The sequence below is a fragment of the Anoplopoma fimbria genome, chromosome 21, assembly GCF_027596085.1.
Source record: "Anoplopoma fimbria isolate UVic2021 breed Golden Eagle Sablefish chromosome 21, Afim_UVic_2022, whole genome shotgun sequence".
Lineage (NCBI taxonomy): Eukaryota > Metazoa > Chordata > Actinopteri > Perciformes > Anoplopomatidae > Anoplopoma > Anoplopoma fimbria.
This window is the reverse complement of record NC_072469.1, coordinates 5,189,064-5,202,931: the sequence shown is the minus strand read 5'-3', so window position 1 is coordinate 5,202,931 and position 13,868 is coordinate 5,189,064. Positions and strand designations below refer to the sequence as shown.

General features: G+C 39.7%; 1 protein-coding gene across 4 annotated transcripts in view; it reads left to right on the top strand.

Annotated features, from left to right (window-relative positions):
- Window positions 1-13,868, top strand: part of abi1a (abl-interactor 1a) — a 47,596-nt gene that overhangs the window by 3,500 nt on the left and 30,228 nt on the right. For all 4 annotated transcript variants that reach the window (XM_054623113.1, XM_054623114.1, XM_054623117.1 and 1 more), the window contains exon 2: window positions 8,658-8,825. In XM_054623113.1, the coding sequence (XP_054479088.1) occupies window positions 8,658-8,825 (168 nt within the window). The remainder of the gene's footprint in view (window positions 1-8,657; window positions 8,826-13,868) is intronic.

The following is a 13,868-nucleotide window of genomic DNA, read 5'->3' as shown; positions in this document are numbered from 1 at the left end:
TGAGTGTGAGTGTGTGTGTGTGGTACATGACACACTGACAGGTCAGAGTTATGTTTCCTGTTTGCCTGTGTTGACTCTGAAGAACGACTCCCTGGAAATGCCTTCCCTCTCCGTCAGGAAGTGGCTTCATAATGGAGCCTAAAAACACCCTCTTTTTAAATGGAAGACACTTGCGTTAGGTTACGCTGGTTAATCTGGTGTGTTTTATTTAAATACGCCTCTGTTTATATATTCTTCACTCACTTAGTTTTTGTTTTAATTGATGCGAGTGTGTTTGTTTAACCTCTGTGACAAGGACACACGAGTACACTGAATGCAAAGTGGGCCACCTGGCCGTGTTGGCAGCAACCACTGAGAGGGGTTTTACTGCTTTGTTAAACACAGTAACACTATAATTCAGGTTTTTATCAGATGGGCTCGAGCTGCATTTGATATTTGTTGACTGATTAGAAAATGAATTTGCAACGATTTTGAAAAATGTATTTTATTTTTCAATTCCAGCTGCTAGAGTTTTGGGGATTTGCAGCCTTCCTTTTTGTCACGTTAAAGTAAATTTGCATATCTTTGGGTTTTGACAAAGACACAACAAACAATTTGTACATGTCAATATGGGCTCTGGGAATTTTTACATTTGGTCATTATTCTTCCTTTTTTAACATTTCATTGACGAAGCAATTAATTGATTAAATAATCTATAGATTAATTGATTGTTGAAGCTCTAGATATTCGACTTGTGGCTCTGGAAAGTTTTCATTTAATAAAAACCTCTTGTTTCAGCATCACAAACTGTCAGCACCTAAAGCCTTGTCAGATTTTTATCCTTGTTTAAATTTGTATTATTTCAGCAGATGTTGATTGATAGGAATGGATACAATTTCGTTGACTTTTATGCTGTATTTAATTTTTTATTTCCTGATCGATTAATCTCTCAATGATCATTTAATCTATTAATATAAAGAAAAAAGCCAGCAGTGACAGCTTGAATTTTCACATTTTACAAAGGGAACCATAGAATATTTGTTGATAAAAGATTAATTGATTTATAAACCTAATGTCAATTAATCGTCTGTTGAAAAACTAATCGATTGATTGAAGAATAGTTTCTGAAATACAAAAACCTTACACTGTAAGTTCAATAAGGTGCTGACAAAAACAAGATGTTTAATTGATGGTTGAAGCTCTACATATTCCCCTTGTGGCCCTAAAAAGCCTCATCATTTAAAAAAAATCTTCTTATTTTAATCCTTGATTAAATACGTATTATTTCAGCAGATATTGCTTGATAAGAATGAATATAATTTAGATGACCTTTAGGCTGCATTAAGTCAATTTAATGTTAGTTTCATGATCAATTAATCTCTCAATGATCATGTAATCTAAAACAATATTTAAAAAAAAAAAAGCAATGACAGCTTGAATTTTCACATATTAAGAAAAGGGAACCAGAGAATATTTGACTTTTTTTTGGGGGGGGGATAAATAATTCATTGATTTATAAACCTAATTTCAATGAATCGTCTGTTTAACAACTAATGGATTCATTGACGAATAGTTTCTGAACTACAAAAACCTCACACTGTATAAGTGCAATAAGGTTCTTTTAAGACACTCATACACACATGTTTGGGCTTAAATAGTGAAACAATTTCCCATCATGCTGCTATATTTCTTTGAAATTGATTGCCACATTTGCCACTAACCAGGACTTCTGGGGGACAGGGTAAATAAACACCATACAGTAACGAGGAATAGGGAAATGGAAGTGGCAAACTCAGAGGTCATATGCCAGATCAGATGCAGTGTTGCAAGCTCGGGACATGTGACTCCGTCTGCTGAGCCAGCATCATGCCCACTTGTGCTTTCTTTTGGTTCTGCTCCTAAATTTGCAGTTTTTTGAAATATGGGTTGATGTGTTTCCTGGCGATCACAGAGACATGTGTGTCCTGGGTCATATAACCTTTGCTGTACCTGTCCTGGTCTGGTTTTTACAGGTGAATTAATGTGAGTTTCTCCTCCCTGAAGAGAGCAGGTGGCTATTTCCTTTTTTTTAACAACAGCTCTGTCTCTCTGGGTTTCTCTGAGTCCTCGTTTCCTGTCCTTCTTTCTCCGACGCTCACTCTCTCTCACTTTCACTCTTTTTTTTGGGGAAGTGGCCTTGTTTTTTTTCTCCCGGCGTGTCAAGGCCCCCTGTCACTCCTTCCCCCTCAGCTGACTGGTACTTGTTATGATCCAGACTGTCAAACTGACCTGTTACAGTCCTGTTTAGAGCGTAGGAGTTTCAAAAAGAAATCCACTGTTTCAGACTGAAAGTTGGGTTCATACAGAAATAGTGTCATCTTTTTATGCGTATTTCACACTGTTTATCTTTATGTAGAAACGTGTGAATAAACCACCCAAATTTACGTCCTCTGTGACAGCAAGCAAACAGGAAGAAACTCTCTTAAATATCGATTTATGTTTGTGTTTTATTTCTTTATCAGTTAAGTGTGTTGTTTCGAGTGACTTTCTCATTTAACAAGTCGTTTTGAAAAAGGTTAATTGGTTTTCCTCCATATGCAGACTGCCACCTTTGTGTCTCCTCTCTGACACACTGAAGGAATTTTTAATTGTGCGCTGGCAGTTCTTCAAGGTCAGGTTGGACCTTATGGCCTTTCAGTCAGCCTCCATCTGCCCCGGAGGAATTATGAATTCACATCGCGGCACCGCTGAGAGTTCGCTTCGAGGAAGAGTTGAGGTTGTTAAGTCTGCAGGTTTTTCCTTTTATTCTCAACACGTTCCAGTGTCACTTTCACTACCTCGCCGGTCTCCACAGGTGGATTATGTCGGCGAAAAGCTTCATCTTTTTAAGGAAGTTTGGATGCTTGAATAGGTTTTTAATGAGATATCTGTACTTTTTAAGATCAATATGTTTTGACAAAGTGTTCTCGCGCTTATGTGGCAGCTGTAATGTTAAGGAACATTTCTGGTGTTTGTCAACCTGGATGTTATTCTCATATTTTAGTGTATTTTGAGGGTTTTTTTTAGCATCAAACCAATACAGAACTTTTGATATATTCATATTATATTATTTTAAACATAAATGCATAACATAAAGAAAACATTTTTTGTTAAGGATCCCTTAAATTGAATGCGATAAGAGTTAAGATATAAGATGAGGCTTGTACTTGTTAGTGCACTGATTCTAAACATAAAGTACATATGGCTTTTCTGTATCAACATTTTCTTCTTATTATTTATGCAACGTGTCTTGTGTTTGATTTAATTCAAACTAGTTAAATCTTAGTTCTTACGCACATTACTACCTGCCATAGTTGCCAAAATCATGCCAGAGTTTGCATTTCCCACATCTGTACAACTGGTGGTGAGTAAAATGTTACCATAACCAGTCGTCATAATGGACAAAATAAAGGGAAAGATCACATTTACGTCATCAAAGTGCAGTAGTAGCAGTAATAGGAAGTGACAGAAGCATTCACTAGATAAGTCAGCATTTGATTTGACCTTCCATTTCTTTTGTAATATATAATTTTGTTCTATAACAGAAGGAACTAAATGACCAACCAATAGCTGGAGTTACACTCCATCAGATCCTCAGCGTGTCTTTCTAATCTCACATTTATTGGGCTCCACTTTATCCCCAGTCAGCTTCTGGATGTCAGACAGCCACTCCAATACAAACACCCCAAAGAGCACCGTCGCTCAGCTGCCTCCCGTCTCACTTATCTCACCCTCTCCGGGTCTGCAGAGGGTCGAAACAAAGCGCCATGTGAAGCTCTACGACTCTTCCAGCTGGATTTACACTCGTTCTGCTCCAGACTGCACTAGGTACCACTCCTGCTGAGGAGACGTTCACCTCCCTGACCTCTCAGTTCACAGGAAAAATAAATCCTCTGTCGCTCTGTTTGTTTTCATTCGTCCTTGCACTCCTGACACGGTTTCTCTCCAGCAACACTTTGGAGACATATTACATGTTGCAGAATTCCAAACATTCCTGAAAGGTTTTTTTTTTTTTTTTTTTTCTTCCGAGAGCATTTCCCCTCCGGACAAGTGGGAGCACATAAACACAGATGTGCTTGTCAGCTGTACAAATCCAGCGGCAGATTTGCACATTAGAAAACACTGCGTGATGTTTTCATAGTGTCATATGTTCATACATGTTTAAACGCCTTTATTTTAATCCCCGTTTAAAGAGGTTGGATTTATTTCTCATTTTCCAAACTTTGGAGGGATGATTCAGCGAGTTTTGATGTTTCACTTCCTCAGATATTCTCTTAGTCATGTCAGGGAGTTGGGAGGAACACTTATTTTGTCCTTTTTCCTACTTATGATCCAGCTTCTTGGTGGAGCTGCAGTTATACCATCTCTGACCCCAGAACAGTTTATTTCCAAAGAGAGGAAGTCTGGACACCGGAAGTTAGCATCACACGGTTTCTCTCCGAAGGGATTGTTCTTGGGTCTTGGATAATGGCAAACAAACGTTAATGATACTTACATGTTTTATTAATAAGCAAGATAATCTACACAAATAAACTTCAGTATAAAAGCTTGGTTGCATGAGTACAAGTATGCACAATAAGGCTGTAAAGGCAGACTAGTTGGTGTGATTTCCCTTTTGTAAGACGCGTAAAAGCTTCAAATTTCACAAGAGGGGAATCTACTGACGTATTTCATGTCATAGAAGAAGTTTGTTTTAACCACAAACCTTATTCCAAGCATCTAACCAAAAAAAAACTTTCAAAAAACCCATTGACTTGGACAGGAGGGAACTGGAAGTGTATAAATGCCAACTCATTTCTTGGTTTTGAGGACTCCTTCCAGCAGCCCTCCATGCACCACCTTGTTAAAAAAAAAAAAAAAAAAAAAAAAAAAGATTTGTATTTCAATGGCAGTTGTTTGCCGTTATCTTGCCAGACTGGATTGGTGACGGAAGTATTTTTCCAGTTCAATGCTTTTCAAAGTTCCCATGAAACAAATCCATTCTTGTGGCTGCCGCTCCCTTCTCGCTCCTGAAACGTCACACTCCTGCTTCCATCCAGCGTTTTGCAGTCAAACATTGCCACGCTGGCCTATTTGGTATTATTTGCCGTATTCTAGTTTTGTTTGATTACCTATCTTGCCTCGGCTCCCAGCTACAATTTTACTTTGTGTACACAGACGGTGCATTCCTCTGCACTCCCTTTTTAAAAACCTGGCTGAGGTGCTGACAGCCCGTCTACAACCGCCTGGATATTCCGCAGTTTCTTTCTGTCATTACTCAGCTCGGAAATATGAGATAAAGTGCCGCAGGAGCTCTGAGGCTCTCTGGGAGCTCACCCCATTCTCTGCATCTCCTGCTGCGGTGTTATACGCTCCAGCTCTCCAGTTGCTGTTATTTACCTTTTGTACTAAGCAAGCACTCATTTTGTTTGTTCTGTATTATCCAAATATCTAATCTGACAATGGATGTCATAGGGAGTAAAGATTCTTGGGTAGTTGAACAACAAATCTGGTTAGTTTGAGGGTTTTGTGCATGTACGGCCGACTTCTGATGCGTGAACAAGCGAAGGGGACAATGGTGGCTTCAACTGGAGCAGACGGCACTAAGATGCGGCCAGTGGCGATGCAATGAAGTGTCTCATCCGTCCTCCCAACGCCCGCCGCTGACCTCACGTCATCTCTCTGGCTGCTAGTACAGTTCGGATCAGTTTATCCAGAAATACAGAGGATTTCAAGGGACAGATTTGACATGTTGACTCTTTAAGAAAATGTGCATCTGATCTTGTTTTACAGTTGTATGATTAACACGAGGCTTAAGATTTAACCTCATGTAAACCAGAAAAAAGGAAGGAACAACCCTTTGGTCAGGCTTTTCCATTCAGTGTGTCAGCTTTGTTGACCAGTTCATGTGATTCATTGTGGTTTCAGTCACCGGGGAAGTACAAAACTTAGTAGTGGGGATGACTGTTAATAGTCGCTGGTGGCCTAGTTTAACAGCTTCAGATTTGAAACTGATATAGGTTAGTCATCTGCTAATGCTGCTGTGTCATAATGTAGTTGCTGAGAGACAAACTGTTTGTTCACTGTGGGCTTGCTGTTGCCAAAAACACTCATTGTTTTTGTCTCAAAATGAAAAAAAAGTTAATCTATTTTATAGATAACAACCATTCACGCAGAATGCATGATGCATGAAAAAAGGATTGGACACATTTTAAAAATGCATCAATTGCAGCCATTGAAAAACAAGGACTTAACAACATCACATGTGCGTTGTGTGGAAACATGGCCCACTCCGAATCAAAATGTTTCAGGATGTAAGTAAGTATTTCTTTAGACATCACAGCTAAGCATTTGTGCTCCGAAGCATCAATGGTGCCGTTTGTCTATGTGCTTTTACAGCTGCAAGATATTTACCAAAACAAGTTAATTGTGCAGTTTCTTAGTATTACAATATGGTGATTTGCATTGCAAATGCAGTCTGTTTGCGTTCAGAGTTTCTACAAATTGCAGGGTGCAAATTAGTTTGTGTTCAGTAGCTGCAGTGTCAATGGTGCTGTTTATCTACGCTCCGCAGCTGCGAGATATTGACAAACCCAAGCTAAAGGGATACACCATTAGTGGAGTACTGCGCTTTGATTGAACTGGGCGGCTTCTTGGAAATGGATTAAAAAAAAAAACAATGTTTAAAACTGAAACAGCAGACGCCAAGATACCCATTAACTGAACTTCAGGAACTAAAATTGGTGGCCCTTTTAATTGTGCAGTTTAATATTACAGTTGCTTTTTTGGATTGTAAATCACAGTGAATGTTGGTGTTTTTTGTGCAGAGCTTCTACAATTTAATTTTCCAGGATTTCAAATGGATCCAGCAGTGGGAATAATATTCTAATGCTCAGAAATTCTCGTAGTTTTTCAGCAACATAAACACAATTGCTAGCTTGCAGCTTGCTATGTAGGCCAGCAGTTCTGCACAGGCAAGCATATGTTGTCCAGTAATCTGTTTGAAAAAACTGACTGTGATTTTTATGGCTGTTTTGTTTGTTTGTTTTCGTTTCATACATTTCCCCGCAGCTGTTACTCCGTCTCCCATGCTTTATATTGCAGTGTCACTAGTAGGTGTCTGCAAATAAATGTGCTTTCAGCAGATGGCCTTGTTGCTCCCAGCCCTCTGGAGGAATCTCTGCACTGTTATCGTTATCGTGCAGCACATCTGCTTCTCTGGTTGCTGTTAAAAGAAACTAAACGCCGTCATCGCCTCAAACCCCTGGCTGAGGCTAACCAGCACAGCAGCTCTGCAGGTCAGGAGCTTTTAGCCGTACGGATTGCCTCGGGATTAGTAACGCGCTGCCACGGGGGAATCAGCGATGAGACAGGCGGTGACGTGGTTGTTTTCGTTTTGTCCGTCCGCTTGCCCTTCTTCTTCTTCATGTGACCAAATGTATTGCCCTCGTTACCACTACTACCAGTAATCATCTCCTGCTCCAGCACCTACCTCCCGCTACGGCAGCCTGTTATCAAAAGCCCAGTGTGGGCCCTCCAGGCAGCGCTCTTTGGACTCAACTTTATGAGCAAGCAGCGTCGGGAAGAGCCCGCAGAGATCAAACGTGATGGCTCAGTTTGGCTCTTTGCCCCAGCCCGTTTGATGTGCGGTGGCTTCTTAGGAGCGCTCCTTTACCACAGTTTTTCTGGTTGAGCCACTTTTTTTGTGGCTTTGTAACTGTCAGTGTGCTGTTGTCCTCTCAAAATAATGTGGTGCAATAATGGAAAAGTGGAAAACCAAACTGTTGCATTAGTTAGTCTCAAAGCACTATGAGTTGTAGCTCAGTCAACCTAAAAAAAACACATTTTTTTGGGCCGTGTTAAGATAAGATAAGATAAGATAATCCTTTATTAGTCCCGCAGCGGGGAAATTTGCAACATTTGTTAGCCTGCTTACTAGCCAGCACCCTTATTAATTAAACCGACCACTCTTTGCTTTTGTTGCTATTGCTAAATGAGCTACTACTGAATACGTTTTTAAGTATCAAACATTCATGGCCTGTTTTCAAAAGCACCAAGTACCATCGTTGCAATAGAAACTAACCTGCTGGCTAGTTAGCTGCCTCGCAATGCCAACAAACTAACTAAGCTAACTAGCCAGCTAGCTCATATATTATAAAACTACCTATTGGCTTTTATGCTAATGTGAGCTTCTACTAAATTGTATTATTGTATTCGTATTAGTTTGTTTCTGCACTGTACTTTTGCTCTGGTTTATGCTCTTAGGAGATGCACTTATGACTTCTGGTAACTAGTAGTTCTCTTGAATACCTATGTTGAATACACTTATACACTTATTTTTTGTTAAATTCTATTAAGCTGGCCAAGTTTTTTTTTTTTGGTTCAAAAATGTAGTTCGCAGTTCCCAGAACCTCCAATATGGCTGCTGCAGGATGAGTTACATCATCTCAAATCCCCCCCGAGAGAGAGCGTGGTATCTGGGGAGCGAGAGCCGGGGTGGGAAAAGGATGCCTTGGCTGCTCTGTTGGCCCGAATCCATCACACAACCTGACCTGGATAGAAGATAAATGTGAATGTTATGTGATAGTAACGTAACCTGGCTCCCATTCAATCGTTTTTTTTTTGTTTTTTTTATCCCTTTTTTAAATTTTTCTCTTTCTCTAATCCCTTTTTGTGCACAGGCCCAGGACAAGAGGAAAGCTCTGGAGGAGACCAAAGCCTACACCACCCAGTCCCTGGCCAGCGTGGCCTACCAGATCAATGCCTTAGCAAACAATGTACTGCAGCTGCTGGACATCCAGGCCTCGCAGCTGCGGCGCATGGAGTCCTCCATCAACCACATCTCCCAGGTCAGAAATACAAACACACACCACAGACCATACAGCTGTGAAGAACGGTACCCCACACATCCCACTTCTCTCACTTTCACACAGACGCTGTTATTTTCCAAACACAGTACGAGTTCTTCTGTAGTCTCCATGGTTCCTTTTTTCACTGGTCGGTATTTGGTATCAGTCTTGCACAAGTGTCTGACTGGCTGGTGTGTTTGGTTGAATGACTGCTGCTCTGTTTGCCCTTCCTTTATGCTCTCATCGTCTTAGGAGGCGTACAAACATGATAAAACATTTCGCACAATCACTCTAACTTGTAATTATTGGTCTGCAATACTCATTACTGAGCAGCCCGAACACACATAGGGACATATTTGTATATCTGTAGTATAGTATAGTAATATCTGATATTTTGTCACATATGCCACCTTATATTCTAATACTTTTTTTACTTATATAATGTTCAAACATGTGCTTTTAGATTTGTTTTAAACAAGATATACTTTAATGCTTATTCTGTTAACTTTGTGGCTTAATTGTCAGACAAAAGATGGACACAACTACCAGATCCACACACTTAAAAGTAATTTGGAGATTTGAATAAGAGAATGGCTTTTTAAAGTTTTGATGTTTAATATATCAGGCTGTTGGCAATTTGATAACTTTGCTGCACCGTTTATAAGCTGGTAGCTTGGACTGCAAGACCCTTTTAAGGCAATAATAGATCTTTAATATAATTATTGCATTCATGTGATATCGTATTTTACTGACTTGCTTACTTAGTCAACCAAAAACAGGTATTCCTGTCTGGTTATTGTATCATTTAAGAATTCTTAGACCTCATTAGTGGTAAATAAATGAATGTCTCAATAAATTGACGGCTAACTTTTGTCACATTTAATTGAGAATTGAGAATCAAAAATAATCCAAACAGTTTTTCATAAGAATCAACAAGTATTAATACATTGTGAATGTTGTCATGTGACGTCCTTTGCTCACTGCTGACGGACAGGTGGGTTTTAAGGGTATAAATAGACGTGTTGTGTTGGTTTGTAGGTTTCCTGTCTTGTTCCACAAGTTATATTCATACTGGATTACAAAACTATTTAAAGATTATGCTTTTGATAGTATGAGCAAGAGTTTTACGAGAAAGGGATCAAAGGCCTGTCCCATAAAGACACGTTTGTCAAATAACTGACTAAATGGAATTAAAGCCTGGGTTATTAATTCAATATTTACAGAATACTATGATCCAGGATTTTATCTGTATTTCTCACCCAAATATCAGGCCATTCTTAAATGAAACGTGAATCTTTGGTCAGAGTCTTTCCTCTCCTAACCTTTTTCCTTCCTTAGCATGAGGATTTGGCCATGTGCAGGTAAATCCATCCGCTCATCCAATGAAGGCATTAAGAGCTCAGACAAATCAAACAAAAAGCTCCAGCCAGGTGGCACCTCGTAGATTAGAAGTGGGTGGAAACACACGTTGGTTGAATCCAAAAGTGATTGTTAAAAAAAAGTGGATGTTTCTTGTCTGAAACATTCTTTATGCGGTGATGGAGTGGTGTCTGACGGAATGGAGGGGGTAGTTCCTTTTTAGTTTTGTCTTTCCCATGTTCGCTATCTGTGTTTTTTTTACTCTGACAGTGCTTCGCTGAGAGCGACAGAAATTCCTTCAGGATACAGTGAAGGTCAGATTTTCAGTCTAATGGAAGGAAATGGGACTTGTGAGACTTGAGGGGTTTCAGAGGGAGAGAGAGAGAGAGAGAGAGAGATCCGGCAAATCAGAGAGAAGGATGAAGGACAGGCAAGATGGATGATGACAAGCAAAGAGAAAGCAGGAAAGAGAAAAAGGCAACAAAAAAAAGGCGTATTTGCACTCCTTCAGGTTTTGAGTCAATATCCTGACAATAGCATTCAGCCGACACCAAGGTCACTGGCTGTCTCGGTCTCCATGACAACCCTCAGGGCCACGTCTGAAAAGCATGTGAAAGACAGTTAGACATTAGTACTTGGGGATCAGAAGATAAACTCCAGGCGTAGTTTACATTGTTTGACTTCTTCTGTCTCCGTTACGAGTGCTCGTCACCGTCTCTGGTCTTATGCATGGGAAAGTCCATCCTTCAGTTTGTGTACTTTGAGTGTATCCATGGTGATTATGAACACGATTGTGTCGCACGCTAATGGTCAGTAAATAAATGTTTTCCCCTTTCTTTTGAGTTTCTTTTTTTGGTTGAAAATATACAGAAAAGTGAGGTTAAACAATTTTTTTCTAATTTGCATAACTTAAATGATTTAGCAGCTTCGTCTCGAAATCTAGAAAAAAACGCTGAATGCCTAATGTCCTTCTTCATCAAGTTGTTTTCTTCATTGTTTAAACAGCAAGAAGTAGAGGTCCTAATGTGTTTACTGTAATAAAGGCATATCTCTGTTTAAGTAATAAAGAATCAGGGCTGTGAGCTCTGCAGAACGTGGGTGTGTTTTATTGCTCTCCACTGTCCGGTTCAGAGGTGGATCATTATCGTGTCGCCTTCGCTAGCTCATGGATATGAGATCAGCGGCGGTCCTCGAGGACGGCGTTGCATTCTTGGAATATATATATGTGTTATTTAAACAGTGGAAAGGAAGTTTTCTCAGGTGAATAACTAATAAAACGCGAGCAAGACTTTATCCTCGAGACACCAATAGTGAACATGCTGCAGATTTACTAGGTTGTACATAATCATACCAGCGTTTTCTACACCTCTCTCCTCAGTCTTCCTGTAAATCGTACAGTTCAGTTTTCTAACCAAAGCCTGAACCCGTCCATTCCTTAGGACGAGGCTCTCTTACATTAACGTGTCAGTCGGTGTGTGGTGAGATGCTGCCTGGCGTCAGGACCGTCTCCTTCGGTTCGGTCAGTCCGAAGAGGTTCACTCTGGTCAGGGTGTGTCTGCTTGGCGGTGGCATTCCCTCTTAGCTGGATGCCAAGCGTACTGTACTATACTGTACTGTAATACAGCAAGTGTAGTTCTGCATGTGCTGGGAGGCAGAAAGGGTAAAATAAACAAATTAGATGCACAATTTGGTTCAATTCAACCACTTCATCTGCTGCAATATTTTAATCTTGTGTTAAAAAAAAAAAAAAAAAACTGTTAGGCTGAAAGCAGTGCTGGATTTTCTTGTGTGAAATCTTTTTGGATCCATACAATCTTTGTTCAAGAGCCCACTGTGACCCATTTGCTCATTTTGACAGTCCAAAAATTATTCATATTACAGTCATGTAAAGGAGTGAAAATGAGCAATTTATAACCTGGATCAAGTAGAGTTTGGCTTTATAACTTGCTTTGAACAATTCATTGACTTTAAGAATAGTTGTTAATACGTTTCTGTCACTTAACTACTACACAGATTAATCCTGTGACGTCCGACCTTTCTGACTTGTGACCCCTCGATATTAAGCAATTCGTAACACAACAACAGTCCCTGACCACTGGTAGCACATTATCTATGACTAGTTCAACCCATTTCTTTTTGATTTATTTATGTTTTTTTCATAAAGTAAGTATTAAATAATCATCTGAAAATTAAAGAATGTTTTGTATTCTGAGAACAACAAGGAAGAGGCACAATATAAACTCTTATTGTTTGTGCATGCTGGGGGTAAAACAATAGTTCAGCTCACAGTTCAGTTTGATACACAATACAGATATTTTTAGCACAACCTGGAGTGAAAACCAAACTCTTTTTTTTTTTGGACCCCTTCAGATTTATGTTTTGCCCCCTAATTGGAAAGAACTGAAATAATCTACTAGTTGACTAATTGTGGAAACAGTAATAAAGATATGCCAGTAGGAACTGTTTTTAATAATATCTGAATCTCATTTGCTTTAATTAAAATGCATTTTAAAGTGCGCTTGGTGTTTATTAAGTATTCTGCTTATTGATATTCAGAGGATGTCAGAGTCGGGCTGCAGTTTCACTTCATACCCAAACATGTGTTGTTGAATCTGTGGGAGCAGTGACAGATGCACAAATGTTTGTGTGTGTGTGTGTTGACAGGTATTTGTTTGTGTGTCACCTCTCCCCCTGTGGCCATTCACAAGCAGTGTTGAGGCAGAAAGGGCTGATGGGTAAAATAGAGTGGCCTGCGGGGCTTCCACCTTGTGCTGCGTGTGAAGTGGCTGCTAAGAGGCTGCGAACAGGGAGCGCTTTGTCCGTCCGGCGGAAGAAAATGCCTCACATTGAGAACCTCTCTGTGATACCCGAATAGAGAGGAAAGAGAGGGAGAATAGTGTGTGTGTGTGTGTGTGTGTGTGTGTGTGTGTGTGTGTGTGTGGGGTTTCATGCACAAACAGCCTATGTTCAAGCTGCAGCTCCTGATTATGATATTGTTGATATTCAAGCTTTTTCTTCAAGCTTTTTCCTCACATCTGATCAGCGCGACATACATTTATTTGATAAACTTGAACCCGGAGGAATGCAGCTATAACGTGAGCTATATTTAAAAGTTTAAATCTGTCATTGTTGCCATGAAAATGAGACAAAACAATGGAATAAAAGCCACTTTGTTTGGAGAAACTCACATTTAAAACCAAAGGGAGTTCAGAACAACAAGGAAGAGGCACAATATAAACAATATAAACTCTTATTGTTTGTGCATGCTGGGGGTAAAACAATAGTTCAGCTCACAGTTCAGTTTGATACACAATACAGATATTTTTAGCACAACCTGGAGTGAAAACAAAACTTTTTTTTTTACTCTTAAAAGGAATGAAAGTAGAGCTAACGAGCAGCATTTTTAGTTCCAACAGTGCATGTATGTCTTCATGAGTAGATACGAACACAAAGATGAAGTCATGACTGACAAATTGAGCATGAAGACCTCTGACTTCAAAAAAGCTAGCGATGCATTCACAACCACACCCACGCTGAGCTATAAATGAAAACCTTTTTTTTTGCATCTGGTCAAAGCTATTTTTATCACTGCGCTTTTAGAAAAGCCCCTTGATTCACAGTAAATCTATTTAGTCCATTGGAACTTTATTATTAGAAAATATGAATGACCAATGTTTCCGTGTC